Source organism: Leuresthes tenuis, unplaced genomic scaffold (assembly GCF_036924035.1).
Source record: "Leuresthes tenuis unplaced genomic scaffold, fLeuTen1.0.hap1 SCAF_8, whole genome shotgun sequence".
In the NCBI taxonomy this organism is placed as follows: domain Eukaryota; kingdom Metazoa; phylum Chordata; class Actinopteri; order Atheriniformes; family Atherinopsidae; genus Leuresthes; species Leuresthes tenuis.
The window spans coordinates 15,722,896-15,739,863 of record NW_027325362.1 but is presented as its reverse complement, the minus strand read 5'-3'; the positions used below and the strand labels follow the sequence as shown (position 1 = coordinate 15,739,863).

The window sequence follows — 16,968 nt, the reverse complement described above, 5'->3', positions numbered from 1 at the left end:
TTGTAATTACTGTCAGGCACACAAGCAGACATGTATTAACTGGGACAACAGAACACATGGGACACATTAGCCTTTCCAATATGGCCACACATGTGTTAAGTACAGTGTGGCTTTGACACACATGAATGTAGACATGATGGTGCTTTAATCGTGTTGATTTATTGACCAGTTTAAGGCTTAAGAGAACATCATGGTCCTTATGATTTTCGCTCTTAAAGTCTGATGTGTTCACTCAAGCCCCAGAAAGATTTTCATCTATCTGCTTAAGAGGTAATAGAAATACAATGATTTCTAAGTTTGTGTGTGTGTGTGTGTGTGTGTGTGTGTTGTTAACTGGAACCCTTTCTTGGTATGAGTTATGACCTTGTTGGGACCAGTACTGTAGTCTTCACAAAGACCAAGGCCTGGTCCTCATAAGGTCCAACTTGGTTCTGGTCAGGTAAACTGGGGTGTGGATTTGGGTTAAGTTCAGGGTTAGGCCTAAACTGCAAATGGATGGAGGAAAGTGACAAAAAAATCTTAGGAAAGTTGAGATATTTAAGCCTTGCAACCCTTCAAATGTCTACTTAAAGTTTAAGTAGTTTCAGAGTTGAGGTTAGCTCAAGTTTAGCACTCTGTTGAGATGGTTATGGTAAGAGGCTAAAATATGCAAGCTATAAAAAATATGCAAGCTATCACATGCAAGTATGATATAAGCTGCAGTAATCTGTTCAGTTTGTGCTATATGTGAATGTTTATGTACTCACAATGACGTCTAATTTTAATGAAGACAACGTGGATGCACGTTTATAACAGTTGGAATGACAATACAGTTATCTTTAGGTTATGTTTAATTCCTTTTTTCATTGTCAATTAATCTAATGTAATCATCACATGGTACAGTGTATTGAATATTAAAACATGAAAGGATACACTCAGAAAAACTGAAGCTATATCATTTACTGATAAACATTTTTAAAAAATCTTAAAAACGCCACAACTTCACTTGAAAAGTAAGATGAGATTTTTTAAAGAGTTAATCAAATGACTGAGTAATAATTTTAGACCTAATTTATTACATTTTTCATTGAACTATGTCCTGGAAAAGGTTCAATTGATCTTGCTGAGAAGAAACTAGGGCCTCAATGACAGATTTCTAACATTCACTTGAGGAATGCAGTGTGAGGGAAACTAAATGGCCTTATGCAGAGGAATTTGTCAAGGAAGAGATTCTGCATTTAAGTTTCAAGGGAGAAAATGACCACATGGATTGCTATCATTTTACTTCATTACAGAGGCACAAGTTACTGAACAGAAAATCAATTTAGCGGCAAAAGTGGTCTTCGAGATGAAAATTCAGACATGGGTGAAGAAAGTATGCAATTAATCAACATAGCTGTCAGTTGAAGGTACATTCTTCTCCCTGTGGAGAGGTTTGATTTAGACTCTCAAAAGACCCCCCTCCCAAGAACTTTTCACTGTGACAAACAAGTGAAGCATCAATTCAAACCATACCCCCTCAGCACACCTGTGAATTGTCAAATATCCCTGTGGGGCTATACTGCAGAATTTAGACTTGTAAAAGATATGGAACGCAGGCAAAATCCTGCAATACTTATGTCCTCTGTCTAAAAATTCTTTGAAGAATGACTGTGTATTCACAGACAGCTGATGAAGGCCATACAGGCTACAGCTATGTTATCAAATTGAGGAGGACAGCGTGCAGGAGATAACAGATGAAGAACTATATCATGCTTTGCTACAACACAGGGAAGACAGAGGGCACAGTATCATGCATGCATGTACATTTACAGTGACACAAGCCGAAGCTCACCAAGCTTTGCACAGTTTAAACTGACAACATCCTCTTTAAATCTTGTTGCGTTTGTTATTGTACTGTCATGATCCAAAGCAGCACGGGGCAGCAATTTTAACAGCAAACCACTGCACCCTCTGGGATTTGTGCCCTATCCTCCTACACCCTATAAATCTACAAGCCTCTTGCATACAAAGGAGCGGGAGTTGCTAACAAATGAGCATAAAGTTTAGATGCACAGCTTCACCCACTAAATCCTACGAGCCTGGTGTGGTCTGTCAGCTTTCTTTAACCAGCTGAACTTTACCTAACTTATGATGTGAAGAAAACATAGTCAGCGCATAAATATTATCCTTTCCTCATCAGAGATAAAAGTTGTCAAGTGCTGACTAAATATATAAAAGATTGAGGTTTACAGCAAAAGGTTTATATACATTCCTCACTGCAGCTCGACCTCACAGTCACAACATCGTGTGAATGAATCTGTTCATTAATTCCCATCATAGGTGATTTATCAGGAGCTTGACAGTTTATTTAAGTTATTCTGACTCCCATCTGTAGCTCTTTATATTTAGCATCTAGAAGAAACCCAGCAAAGAAAACATGTCTTTAGGTTACCTGATTAGAGCTCTGCATATTGCCAGTCTTCTACCAATTATACTACAAGGTCTCATTGTGACACATTTTTCATTTGGTTCAGTACTTTTTACATTCAAAGCCCCTCCAGCGTCTCTGGGGAGATTTCGCTGAGGGCGACCCACATTTAGCAGTTAAGTATTAAAAATAGACCAGTGTCTCTTCATATGTACACTTTATGAGCCAGGGTTGCCAGCAATATCTTCCCCTCGCTAGATATGTTTGCTTACACAGTTTGGAAGGATTACTTTATTTTGAACAGGCACTGCAGTGCAAGGCTGAGAGGATATTTTAATTAAATCCTTTATTTATTGTTGCAAGGCGCTGGAGATATACTTCCTCTGAGATGCAAATACTTGAGCATTTTTGCGCTTAGTGTCATGCAAGAGGCGCACATTATCTGACAAATAAAAAAATACAAATGCTTTGCAGGGAATTACACATTTTAGTGATTTACAATAATTTACAGTTAGAGCTGATAATTTCTTCTAACTTCCTCATAAGCTATTAGTGCATAACACAAGCACAATAGGTAACATAAAAAATGTTTTCCAGACCATTGCAGAGGTGCCACCAGCTCATCCTCCACAGTCCAGTTCCTTAACGAAATATGTGGTTTTGTGGCGCCACCTAAAGGCCAAGTGACTCAGGAGCTGTGAACCAGCAGAGGGCGCTGTCGAACATGGTAACCGTTGTACAGGGAGGACCTGTACCCGGAAGCTGGGGAGAAGGCTTGAAAGCAACATGACATAAACCGAGCTAGTGATGTTGTATAACTGCACGTCTAGTAAGTGATTTCTGTCATTGTCGTTTCATCAGTTGGTTTATTGTACCAAGTTTCTTTCAGACATCTAATGCTGATGTTATAGTTGCAGTCTGTTGAAAGCACGCGTTTGGTAGCTTAATCGAAGTGTTCGTTGTCCCTAAAGCCGAACAGCTGATGATGCTCGGTGTTAGCTTAGCAGGTTAGCGTAGCCACGTAAACAATGGACGACTGTGTGAGAATTTGGCGTTTCTTTCAACTTTATGCCTGTGTTAGAATTTTCTAATCTTAATGATTTGATAATGTCTGATTATGTCGGGTTTCATACACCCCCCCCCCCCCCCGTCATTATTAAAATGTTCACACGATAATTGGCTTAAAACTAGTAACGATTGTTGTTTAATATATTTATATACGATAATATGTTAGCTCCTGGTACCTTGTATTTTTGTGTTAACGCTATAATTTTTCATTGACATTTTTCATGAGACGATCGTTTCAATGACTTAAAGTCTCACTGACATCTCAATTATTCCGGCAGCTGCATCATTATGCCTGTAGAAGGTGCAGAGCACCAGGCCTCCTCCTCCTTCTCCAGCCCGGCTAGTGCCGCCCTCACCCCAGGAGGGTCCGAGGAGGATGGAGCTGCAGGAGGCTCAGCAGTCTGCACCTTCCCTGAAAACACCCAGGGCTCCGAGGCAGCTGCAGCCTATCCTGACAACACTGGACCTGGGGAGAACAACAATGGTGAGCTGTGCAAAACGTTGAGAGAAAACATGATAAAAAGAAAAAAAAACTGACGTCTTGTGGCATGAACTGAGGCAAATACAAAGTCATATAATGTAGTGGTTTCTGTTGTGCATGTAGCTGGCAAGAGGTCTGGAGCCTTGCTGCAGATTGATCGCCATCGCATCCAAGCAGTGTCTGCCAGTTCAGGAGCTCATGAGCTGGAGGGCCTTGGTGTGGCTGTGTACGACCAGGATGTCCTCGAGCAAGGTGTTCTGCAACAAGTGGACGAGGCCATCCAGGAGGCTAGTCAGGCTGCTGCTAAAGTTGAGGCTGAGAAGGAGTACCAGTCTGTGCTGGATGATGTCAGGTAAAAAGCAGTAAAGAAAATCCTTTTTAATGAGATTTTTATTTCATCGATATATTATGAAAATGTTGTTGAAAGCTAGATGAATCAAATATCTATTAATCTATCTGTCTATCTAGAGAGTTAGTTTGTTTTTTAACCAGGCTTTCACTAACCAAGCTCAGATGAAGAAAGTTATTGAGAAAAATGTATTCAATAAGGCAGTATATTATTCAGCTTTCTAAGATTTTTTTTTATTTTAAAACACAACAAACTTTAAAAGGGCTGATAACTCTAACTTTGCTTTGATTGCTTGCATTTCAGGTCTGTGACATCATCTCTGAAACAAATCAACAAGATTATTGAGCAGCTGTCTCCTTTCGCAGCATCCAGCAAAGACATAAGTAGGAAGATTGAATCTGTCAAACGGCAAAAAGAAAATAAGGTAACATACCGTAAATTACAAGCGTTCAAAGCAATAATGACACAAAAGCACAATCGTGGTATGATAGACACCATTTCTCTATCAGGAGAAACAGCTGAAAAAGGTCAGAGCCAAACAGAAGCGACTTCAGGTCATTCTGGGAGGAGAGGACACTCAAAGAGTGGAAGCCGAACATTTGGCAGAGGGTGATGATGAAGATGAAGGTAATGTGTCTTAATATTCAATATGACAGTGATGTGTGACACTAAAATAATTTCTATTTAAAATTGCATCCCAAACTGCCAATGATGGTTGGGAAAGTGATACTGGACAGGTTCTGTATCTGACTCTGCATTTATGTGTGTTTTACCAGAACCAGGACCATCCACGCTGGGCAGCATGCTCATGCCAGCTCAGGAGACCGAATGGGAGGAGCTTATCAGGAAAGGTCACATGACTCCCTTTGGAACACGAATACCACAGAAAGAGGTAAAGAAGGAGCCTCGAAAATTGATGCTGGCTGAGAACTCGGCCTTTGACCAGTATTTGGCAGACCAGGCCAAGATGGCTACCGAGAGGAAGAAGGTACCTCTTCTGAAGAAGAAGAGAACCTCTGCTCTCAGGCCAAATGTGGAGTCCAAGGGCAAAACTGGAAAAACTCTGTCATCCAAGGATAAAAAACTGAAGAAACGCATGAGAAAGCTGCAGATAACTGCTCTGAAAGCCCATCCTAAGGCTCGACCAAAGGCTGAGCCACAGCTCCCAAAGCCCAAAAAAAAGCGACACATTGAGGGAGAGGAAACTGACAGCGAAGGTTCGGAATACTTGCCAAGTGATGAAGGAATAGATCTTGACCAAGAGGAGAGAGAGGCCATGGAAGAGGGCTTTGGGGAGGATGATGACAATGAGTACAAGTTAAAACCATACAAGAGAAAAACTGAGGGAAGGATGGGAAGAAAAACAAAAAAAAAAGACAGTGAGGAAGAGTATTGCCCTGAGAGTTCAGATGAAGAGGAGGACGATAAGAGGAAAGCTAATAAATCCAAAGACGATGGAGATGTGGAGTATTACAGGCAGCGAATAAGGTATGATCATGTGTTGTTGATGTGCATGGTTAGGTGTGAAAACTTTTCATCAGCCAGTCTTCCTTTAAGCAGAGCGCAGAAACCTGTGACTGTAAATGCCCAACATACACCAGATTAAGCCTTTATTTTGCAGTGCATTTGCAATATCAATGGTGCAAATGGGCCATTGTTCTTTGCGTTTCTTTAAGAGAAAGCTGTTGGTTTGTGCTGGCTCCATAGTGCAGAAAGAGAGTTAATCCCAGATGAGATTGGCAGCTGTTTCTTGACTAAGCAAATTCACTCCCTGTTCTTCTACTCTCTCTACTCTCGCTCTGGCCTAATTATCCTCCTGCACATGGTTTTATACTCTCACTCACTCTAATGCTCAAATTAATGGAAGAGCAGTCCTAATGAGATTTCATATTTATAGCTGCCAAATAAATTGTGTTGGCATGTGTCCTTATTCTACACTGTAGTGACTGAATGTCAATTTGACAGCATAGACATGGCATGGATGGCGAGGCAGGCTTATGTGAAGAATTATATTATTAGAGCACGCCATGTTTCTGGTTGGGTTTGGAGGTGGAGTGGGGGCAGAAAAGTGTAATTAACTGAACCAATGCTTAGTCTTGACTTAATTAGAGAGCGTGGTCTCCCAGGCCCAGCTAAAGGACCAGTTGTGTGGCAGGGTGACAGGACCAGACCCAAATGAAGATGGATTTTTATCCTCTGCACCCCACACCTTTCTTGGGAACTCACACTACTAATTGTCAGTATCAATCTTCATTTGCTACCCGATGACTGTGGCTCTAACTGCCCTCTCTCCTGTGCTATTAAAACTGTTCTCTTTACATTTACCTATTTGCAGTAGATATTCTGCAGCTCAAGGGAAACGGCTACAGCTCAAAGGAAACGGCTACAACTCAAAACATCTTCAATCCACATGCTTGTCTTCACAAATGTTAAAATAAATCACTCAAATGGAAATGTACAATCCATCTATGTATTCCCATTTTCAGTTGTCCTCCTATGCAGAGGCTGTAAGCTTACCCTTTGCTTCTATTGCATCATGTATCATGTCATTTGAAAGCATCAGCTGTTAATTTCTTCGTGCTACATAGGCAGCATTTTAGCCTTCAAGCCCCTGTTTAAACATGTTTAAACAGCAGGAGATTCATTCAGTTTGGCTGTATGTGAGCAAACATGTCACCAATATTTGCTCCTTGTCTTCTAGGAGATGGAGGCGGCAGCGACTTCGAGAGCGGGAGGAGAAAAGAGAGAGGGGGGAGGAGCTCACAGATGACAGTGATGCTGAATTTGACGAGGGCTTCAAGGTTCCCGGTTTTCTCTGGAAAAAACTTTACAAGTAGGTTCGACATTAACCACTCATTGTGATTAATAATTACCCCGCAGATCTGCACAGTTCAACCGAGATGTTCTTAAGATATTAAGAAGTGATGATAAAACATTTGTTGTGCTTAAGATATCAGGAGTTTGTACCGTGTCACACCCACTGCTCTAAGACTTTTTCTTGAAATTTTAATGATTAACCAAGTATTATTTTATGAATAAGCAATAAAAATAATGTGTATAAACTTATGGTTGTTTCTAAAAAAAAAAAAATGGAAGCAAACATTGTTAGTTGTTTTCTAAGAATAAAATCTGACATTTCTCTTTGAGGTTCGCTTGATTTATGGGATTTATAAACACCATGAGTCATCACACGAGAGTGCTCTTTTGCATAAATGTAATAACTGTGTAATAATTACTTTAGGAAAATTCTTTTAGCAATCGTTCCTTCTGATAGTTTCTCTGGCTGTTGAGGATTATGTAATTTCCTCTGAAACTCGCTTGGTGTAAAGGCTCACTGATGAGAATAACTGAAGCACGTAGGAGTCGAAACTCTGTGACTTCGTGGAACTCTTTTGGGTCTGTTCATCTGAATGTCCATGGTCGTTGTCACTTGCAGGTGTGGGAAGTTTTTGTGAATATGTATGTCATATTTTTAGGTACCAGCAGACAGGTGTGCGGTGGATGTGGGAACTGCACTGTCAGCAGGCAGGTGGCATCCTGGGAGATGAGATGGGATTGGGCAAAACCATTCAGGTCATCAGCTTTCTGGCTGGACTAAGCTATAGCAAACTGCGGACTAGAGGGTCCAACTACAGGTATACACTCACAAACAGACACACACACACGCAAACTGTGTCCAGAGACTGTGTGTCTGCATAGTATGAATATTTGATTAGGGGGATTTCTGCCTGAGAGCGTTCTTCTGAATTATTAAGCATGTTTCAATTATCCGACTCTTCACTTTCTTACAGCAGACATCAGAGAAAAACCCCGACACTCTGTGTGTTTGAGTCACATTGTGTTTTTATGAAGTCTTCAAATGACTCTCGAAGAAGGGGTGGAACAGGTGTGGGGCAGCAAATCAACCGCAGAAAGCATAAGGGAGTGGTGGTGATAATTTGGTTTTACTGCACCAACGACACTTGTGTTTTCAGTGGGTGGAGCTTCCCCAATGGTCAATACTCTGTCTGCTGTAGACGCCCACAAATTGATTGCTTGCAAACTCAATTATGGCCCAGTATCAATAGCTTCCACCAGGCAGACGTTTATGCCGGCCCATTAGTGCATCTTTGTGTGCGTGTCTGTGTGTGCTTGACAAAGTTTTTGTGAATCTTCACAGAGGAGCTAAGGATATCTCACTGCACTTTCTTTGCTTCATGTTTTAGTTGTGGGTTGAGTGCAGGGAGTACAGGGAGTCTGTGAAGTTGGATTTTTCTTTTCTTTTACTTTATAGATATACTCTATGAGGCCTTTATGCCTTATTACACCACATATTGTGAAACATGTTTGTAACTGTGTGTTTGGTTGTAGGTATGTTGGTTTGGGTCCAACAGTTATTGTCTGCCCAGCCACTGTCATGCACCAGTGGGTGAAAGAGTTTCACTTATGGTGGCCTCTGTTTCGAGTGGCAGTTCTACATGAAACTGGCTCCTTCACCAGCAATAAGGTAATATAATGGTTTGTGTATTTGTATCCATAATTTAGCATATTTTTTTCCCTCTGGGGGGCACTAGAGGTCTATTTATACATTGACATCTCCCATCCTTGTCTTCTTTACTATTCCCCTCTCTAGCCAGCAGTTGCCCAGCTCGGTTACTCTTAAATATAGATAACCTGAACATGATCAGCGATTGCACAAATCTTGAACGATAGAGGTTTGTGTCTTTGTTTTCTGTGTTGCAGGAGAAGCTGATTCCAGAAATAGCATCATGTCATGGTATCCTCATCACCTCATACTCAGCTGTGAGAAATTTGCAGGACATCCTACAGCGCTATGACTGGCACTACATTATACTGGACGAGGGCCATAAGATAAGGAACCCAAATGCTGGCATTACTACTGCCTGCAAACAGGTACTGTTGACGCGATTATTTATCCTCAGAGTTCAAGCAGTAGTTATTACATTTGCCTTTACATTGCTTTCTTTTGACACTTGCTCTGTGGTTTTATTTGAGCTTGTTTTTTTTGTTTGTTTTTTTTAAAGAGTTGCATTTTTACACCAACAATTCATAATATTCCTGCTTTTTTTCCCCCCCTATAGTTTCGCACTCCTCACAGGTTCATCCTATCAGGCTCACCGATGCAGAATAACTTGAAAGAGCTGTGGTCTCTGTTTGACTTTGTCTTCCCTGGCAAACTGGGGACATTGCCTGTTTTCATGGAACAGTTCTCTGTGCCAATTACGATGGGAGGATACAGCAATGCCTCACCTGTACAGGTACGTGACCGATCCGCACACACACTAATGTATTGTTTTGTTGTCCTAAAGAGATAAAGGGCGAAAACTATTTGTGTATGCACAATTTCAACAGCTACAAGAAGATATCATGGGACAACAGAGCCATTAAGTGCAGTGCTAATGCTTATACATGCAAAGGAACTTCAGTTCTTTCCTAATGTGTGAGAGAGGAAGAGGCTAAAGCAAAGAGCCAGTGAGCTGAATTGTAGCCCTCTGTCATTAGTGTCCAATCGTTAATAACCCACTGACTGTATAAATTTAATTATTTAAGATGGCTATTGATGCTTCTTCCGCTGTCGATAATAAAAACCTTTACTAATTATTAATGTTATTAAATGGTCAGAGAAGACAAAGCTCTGCTGCCTTATTGTGATCTTGAAATTCTCAGAGCAGCAGAGCAGGCCCTCAGATGATACATAAAGAGCATGTATGTGCAAATGAATGTATGCGAAAACATATGTGTTCGGGGCGGGGCTTGATGTGCGTGTGTGTATATTGGCTCCATTACTGAAGCATGCATTTGCACCCCCATGTGAATCCACTCAGCAGCTTGTGCTGAGATCGCTAGATCCTCTACTGCTCTCCACTTCTTTCCCACCCTTGACCTCCATTTAGCCCAAGATCCCACCATTTTATTGTCCCCTCCAGCACTGCCAACGGTGTCTTTGATCCCCCTGTGGACCCCCAGTGAGTTAATGTTTAAAAGGCTAACTGGCTTTTAGCACTGACTTCAGATAAAGTGGAGCAGGCCATTTGCAGTGGGGCTTCTAGTGTGGGATGGGACCAAGTGTGTCTCAAACTCCCCCTCTGTTATTTTAGTTGAGCTGCTCTGTAGTACTGATGAAAGAAGAGGGCTCTGCCCCCGGAGATCAACAGCACTTCGATCAATGTTTAATGGCTTGCAGTGCTGAGAGGGACAGCAACACGAGGGAGGTGATCAGAGAGTGATGCCTCACAAGCCATGAACACTGAGACAGGTTTGTGTACAGCTGTGTTCATTTATCCTCTAAGGTTTAACTCTTGTCGATATGTAGGTGCAGACGGCATTTAAGTGCGCATGCGTGCTGAGGGACACCATAAATCCATACCTGCTCAGAAGAATGAAGGCAGATGTCAAGGACAACCTCGCCCTACCTGACAAAAATGAACAGGTATTCGTCACACTCATAAGTCTGCTTTTTTTTTTTTTCAAGTATTGAGCTAAATCTAACACCTGGATCTTCTAAACTTAATCTGATTTGATATGTCCGTGTGCCTCATCTGTGGAGTATTTGATGAATGCGTAGGCCACTGTCAGGTGAACCCAGCTAATAAAGTCCCTGTAAAGTAAACGGACTTGGTATTCATTAAAGCGGCTGGTCTCTGGTCTGTCCTCATTGCTGATGCTGGTTGACTCCCTTGTCCACTTCAGCTCATTAAATCAGTCCCTCAGGACAGTGTTTGCTCAGAAGAAAAACCACTGCTTCCCTCTAATTTCGCTTCACACTCACTTCATCAAGAGGCTTTTAAGCGGATGTTCACTGTCCCTTACAATCTCTCACACTCCCCTCCGCATGTGTGTGTAGGTTCTGTTCTGCAGACTGACAGAGGAACAGCGGCAGGTGTATCAGAGCTTCTTAGATTCCAAAGAGGTCTACCAAATACTAAACGGTGACATGCAGGTAAGTAACATAGTTAAAGCATATTTCCAGTGTTTTTGTTTTGTGCGTTTGCTTTTTTAGTTACGCCTCCTCCATCTTGGCACTTTTTCCTACACACTTTGGAATGATGAGGAATCAGAACTGTTGGCCAAGAAGACTTCCAGGAACCAGACTTGCCTTATTCATTATTTAACCACTTATCTGAAGAATTTCACTTCATCTAGCGCTCACAACTATTTCAGCGTGTCTGTGTGAACTCTTGTTCAGATAAAGATCAGCACCCTTTGAGAAATTGGTGATTTTTGCCACAAAAAAATATTGTTAAACCCCTTAACAGCTTAAGCTTCCGTTGCTCTCTCTAAGAAGGTTGTGCAGTTCTTTTCAGTTTAGCCAGACTCCAGAGAGAGAGAGAGAGACTGAGAGAGAGAGAGAGAGAGAGAGACTACCACCATTTATCACCACTGACCAAATGGACGTAGTGAAAGGGCCACGGGTGACCAGATTGCGCATACAAACACACTCCCTTATAGATGTATTCAGTGGTCACTCACAGTCCATTAACCAACATTACTAATGCAGCGACCATTGGGCCCTCATCATGAAACACAGCCTCTGTTCTCTGTAAATAAATTATGTTATTCATTCCTGTAGACTAAAGTAAATGTGCTTATTTGTTTAAAAGCACAAAACTACAAAATACAGTCAAATCTACATACACCAGTAATGTTTGCAGTTTTGCGTTTATAAGCGTTTATTGTTTGAGACGCTTTGCTCCTTTTCCCTCTTTCTGCTGTTCAGGTATTCTCAGGTCTGATCGCACTGCGTAAGATCTGCAACCACCCAGACCTTTTCTCAGGTGGACCAAGGATACTGAGGGGAATCCCAGAGGACCAGCTAACAGCGGAGGAACACTTTGGCTTTTGGAAGCGCTCAGGCAAACTGATAGTGGTGGAGTCACTGCTGCGTCTCTGGTTCAAACAGGGCCATAGGGTCCTGCTCTTCACTCAGTCTAGACAGGTTAGAAACGCAGTGCTCGGAGTTTCTGCTGTCGGAAACAGCGGCCAGTACATTTGGTTCATTTTTGGCATGTCTTGTGTCAATGCGCTTAGGTGGATTTTTGCCATGGAGAGTCATGTCAGTTCTTTCCTGATTTGATTACGCGTCTTAAAATGTGGTGTCACCTTTATGAATTTGCTGCTGGCTACGTGTGGCCTATGTGTCTTTAAAATGTTGCATCTGTCAGTGTGAATATGTGAGAGACAGCGAGAGTGTGTATCTGTGATAGAGGCCCCAGCTGTTGCAGTCAATACCAATGAGATTATACCTCAGAGGGAACCTGAGACCCTCCCTGTCGGTATCTCTGTCCATGTAATATTAATCTGCACTAATCCGTTTAGAGCTAATCCAAACCTCTGCCCCTCTTTCACCGTCTCTGCCTCCCTGTTTTCCTTTTCTCTGTCTCTCTGTAGTCTTAATCATTTCCCTCCTTTCCAGATGCTGGAAATCTTGGAGGTGTTTATAATGGGGAACAACTACTCCTACCTGAAAATGGACGGCACGACCACAATAGCTTCCCGACAGCCACTCATTGCTCGTTACAACGAGGTAAGGATTAGCCTTTCCTAATGGCCATGTGTGTTTCCCATGAAAATCCTGTCCTAAGGGACAAAATGCTTCACTGGAACCCTGCTCAGCCTGAGGTGAAAACACTAATTGATGACAATCTGTTGTCTAAAGTGGATGTTCTCGCTTTGGTATGTGTGTGTAAGAGATGGGAATATGACGAAGCATTAGGACAACGAATGTGACGTATTTTAGAACTTGATGTGTTATATCCAGTGCTACACTGGGTTATAGAGAGTTATTAAGATGTTTGGGTCTGTTTGTAAATGTTTTAAAGTGAGAGAACCAGAGAATACTATAGTTAGCAACTTTTGGATTTTTTTCTAACCCAAACATTCCAAAATGATTCTCAAATGTTGTAAGAAACTGTTGAAATGATTTCCATTAATCGCCATTGTGTTTCCCCGGCCTCACTTCGTGACAGGACAAATCCATTTTTATCTTCTTGTTGACCACTAAAGTTGGAGGTCTGGGAGTCAATCTGACTGGAGCCAACAGAGTCATAATTTATGACCCGGACTGGAACCCCAGTACTGACACACAGGTTAGACACTCGTAAAATAAATCGGATATAAAACAGGTGCTTTATTTCTCATGTGGGTCTTATAGTAGTCCAAGTCAAATCAAGTTGACTGCTGGCAGAAATTTGTCAGCTTGTTGCTCATTTCGAGCAGCAATCTCTCCCCTCACATATCTGAAATCCGTCTATTTTCACCCATGACTGCCAAAGTCAAAGATAACTGCGGCTAAATGCTTAACTGTGAGCCTCAAAACGACATTGAAACATATTTTGATGGACAGAGTCACCGTTTTTTCCCCCGTTAGATGTCTGAAATTCTTGCTTATCACTGTTTTTCTCCACTAGTTTTTACTTGCTGCTCTGTACTATTAAAATGCTCACAGCATTTCCTCCTTTTTTTAATGACTCCACCATAATCATTTAATTGAATATGTTATGTTGTTCTATAGGCACGGGAAAGAGCGTGGAGGATAGGTCAAAAGCAGCAAGTAACAGTTTATAGACTGCTCACTGCAGGGACCATCGAAGAGAAAATCTACCACAGGTAATACACCAGCTGTTGCCTACACATCATCTATTGTACACATAATATTCTCTACCAGAACTGTGAAACAGATTTAAAAATCTTTTTCACACCCAGTCTTCCATTCTAGTTGCCTTTGCATTGAATTCTTGAATAATGGTAATGACTTAATTGCTTACATCACTGCTGTGTTACTGCTCACTCTATCCTACTTCTCAGTAATTGAAAAGCTTTCCTGCATTATTAAATGGCCAGTTGAGGACTTCTAAACTGTTGCTCTGTTTGGTTTGTGTCTATAAAATGCTTTCAAAAAGAAAGGGAAGAACAACTGGGATTCTATTTTCATACCGGCATCTCTTAGGTTACCTAATTTTCTTATTTATCAGTCAAACTCCTCTGGGGTGAAAGGACTGGGACTACTTGCTTAGTTAAGAGGGCTAATTAGATACAAGTATCTAATTCTGTTTTATATCTGTTGTAATCCAGGCAAATCTTCAAACAGTTTCTTACGAATCGGGTTCTGAAGGATCCCAAACAAAGACGTTTCTTCAAGTCTAATGACGTATATGAGCTCTTCACTCTGGCTGACCCAGTTGGATCTCAGGGAACAGAAACCAGCGCCATATTTGCAGGTCTCTTCTTAATACAGAAACTATTTATCTGACATTTTATTGTGCACTTTGAATGATTTTCTCCCAAAGAGTGCATTGTAAGAACACACTTCACGGGTTTTGTGTTTTTTAATCTTCAAACAGGCACGGGCTCTGATGTTAAAGCACCCAAAAAACCTGAGCGGCCAAGGTCATCACACATGGCAAACCAGGGAAGACACGCACAGAAACACTCCTCATCAAACTGCAGTGAAACAAGGGCAACAGAGATTCCTGCATTAAAAGATTCCAGCGCCTCTCCGTGCAATAAAAACCCTCAGGGAAGATCAAATGTCTTAATAGACAGTCAAACCACCAACCAAAATGATGTGGAAGCTGAGCCAAATGTTTCAGCAAATACACTGCCTACGGGACAAAATAATAACAGAACGTCAGATGCAGCCAAGCCAGCCATGAAAACCTCAAACTCACCGAGCTGTCACCAAAACAGAGACTTGGCCCCGGTGAGCCCTCAGAAACGCAGAGAAAAGAGAAAGCACTGCGACTCTGCTGACGGGGACAAGCACAAGCATAAAAAATGCAAACGCTCCCGGGATGTTCGATTTGAAGGCCATCGTATCTCTCATTTGGTAAAGAAAAGGACTTTCAACAAGGCAGAAAGTGAAGACCGTGCAGGAGAGGACCAGAAAAAATCTGATGATTATGTCTTGGCAAAGCTCTTTAAGAAATCTGGTAGTTATTTTGTGCACACACATTCCATCTGACAAGACGGTAAACCTCGTTGGTTGATCTTTGTTTTGTTTCTCATCTTCCCCGATCCTCTCCAGGTATCCACAGTGTGATGCAGCATGACACCATCATGGAGTCTTCCAACCCTGACTATGTTCTCGTGGAAGCCGAAGCCAACAGGGTGGCTAAAGATGCCCTCAAAGCTCTTAAGACTTCTCGGCAGCAGTGCAGACTACCTTTTAATACACCACCTCCTCCAAGGCAAGTAGTCTCACATTAATGCTGGGTTTCTGAAAGGCTTCGCAAGACTGATTTGATACAAAAAAAATATCTCAGGTTTTCCTTTGTTTGGTCTCTCAGGAAACGTTTTGGACAAAAGAAGAATCCTCTCTTAGTTGCACCATCTGTTCAGACTGTCCCCACTCTCACCAAATGCAAGGTAACAGCAGTGTTCTCTTAAAAAAATATAGCAATATTTCACTTTATTTTGGATGATTTTTTTAAATAATATTTTTTAGATTAATGGTTTGTGTCTTCATCTGTTATTTTTTTTCAGGATGCTGCTGTTATAAAGAAGTCGGTGTCAAAGAAACCTGGTGCAGGAGCTCATTTTAGTGGGGAAGGGGTAGACAGTGACTCACACTCCGCCCCTCTGTCCTCCTCCTCTCTGCTGGCCAAGATGAGAGCCCGGAATCATCTTAACAAGCCCACCAGCCGGAGACAAGATGAGGAGGAGGGGGAGGAGGATGGCTCTGAAGCTCCAGGGACAAGCTCTCCTCCTGCTCCACCCACTGAGCACGACGAGCTGTTAGTGGATCTCCGCAACTTTGTAGCCTTCCAGGCGAGCGTGGACGGACAGGCCACCACCCAGGAAGTGCTGGAGTATTTCAAACCAAGGCTGACCCAGGCACAGGCACCCGTCTTTAGAGAGCTTCTCAGGAGTATCTGCAATTTTCATCGGACATCTGGGCAGGAGGGCATCTGGAGACTGAAGGAGCACTTTCGCTGACAGAAACATTAATAGAAGCAGAAGAAAGACAGTGGGATGTGATTCATATGTGAATACATGTCAACAAGATCAAGACTGTAATGTTTTATTCATGTGTAACTGTTTACTTTTTGTTCACTTCTGTCGTACTGTGATGTCCAAAACATCAGACCAAAATGAACCGTTTAAAAAAAGTCAGTTATTGAAAGTTTATTGTGTAAGGACCATATGTAAGGAAAGAGATTTATTTTTGCAGTACAAAAGTCATACGGTTTGTAGGTCATTTTGAATTAAATAAGACTTGAAGAGAAATTCTTTTTCATGATCCTATTTATTCTAGCTACAAGGTGAATTGGTTCGAGATTTCTGTTTGTATGTTTAAGCATTTTGCAATCGCTTCCATGTCTTTTCATAGCTATTTTTCAATCTTTATACTTGAATTCACTCATTTTTACTTACCTTAAAATTTTAACTGTATTGCCTCAGATAAAGGCACATTCGCTGTTGTTTCGCTTTCAGAATGGGTGCTAAAATAGCTTCTCTTGTGATGTACTTGTAATTTGCCTCTTAAGACCTAGTAAATGGTGTGCCATTTGTAAACTATTCACCACACAGTAGACTTTGGTAGATTTTTTTTGGTACACTTAAAAACTGTTAATGAAAGGCTACGTTTTAAATGAAATAAATGCAGTTGGATTTTCTTGCATATATTGGATGCAATAAAGTTCTGTAGCATGTGGCTTTTTCCCTGTTTTGTTTTAAATGTGT

The 16,968-nt window shown here is 41.6% G+C and overlaps 1 protein-coding gene across 1 annotated transcript; it reads left to right on the top strand.

The window, feature by feature from the left end:
* Positions 1-3,149: 3,149 nt before the first annotated feature.
* On the top strand, positions 3,150-16,940 carry ercc6 (excision repair cross-complementation group 6). Its single transcript, XM_072391060.1, has 22 exons — positions 3,150-3,218; positions 3,736-3,941; positions 4,062-4,290; positions 4,591-4,711; positions 4,797-4,914; positions 5,064-5,775; positions 6,989-7,120; positions 7,764-7,922; positions 8,638-8,773; positions 9,010-9,180; positions 9,369-9,545; positions 10,601-10,717; positions 11,132-11,227; positions 12,005-12,223; positions 12,701-12,811; positions 13,254-13,373; positions 13,799-13,893; positions 14,359-14,504; positions 14,628-15,215; positions 15,311-15,473; positions 15,573-15,651; positions 15,769-16,940. Exons 2-22 carry the CDS (start codon positions 3,746-3,748, stop codon positions 16,219-16,221), a joined length of 4,338 nt encoding a protein of 1,445 aa, XP_072247161.1. The 5' UTR covers positions 3,150-3,218; positions 3,736-3,745; the 3' UTR covers positions 16,222-16,940.
* The last annotated feature ends 28 nt before the right edge of the window (positions 16,941-16,968 follow it).

Excerpts from the sequence above, each read along its gene's own strand:
- ercc6 (XM_072391060.1), top strand. The coding sequence starts at position 3,746 with ATGCCTGTAGAAGGTGCAGAGCACCAGGCCTCCTCCTCCTTCTCCAGC. Across the intron at positions 8,774-9,009 it reads GCTCCTTCACCAGCAATAAG|GAGAAGCTGATTCCAGAAAT; the intron begins GTAATATAATGG and ends TCTGTGTTGCAG. Across the intron at positions 11,228-12,004 it reads TACTAAACGGTGACATGCAG|GTATTCTCAGGTCTGATCGC; the intron begins GTAAGTAACATA and ends TCTGCTGTTCAG.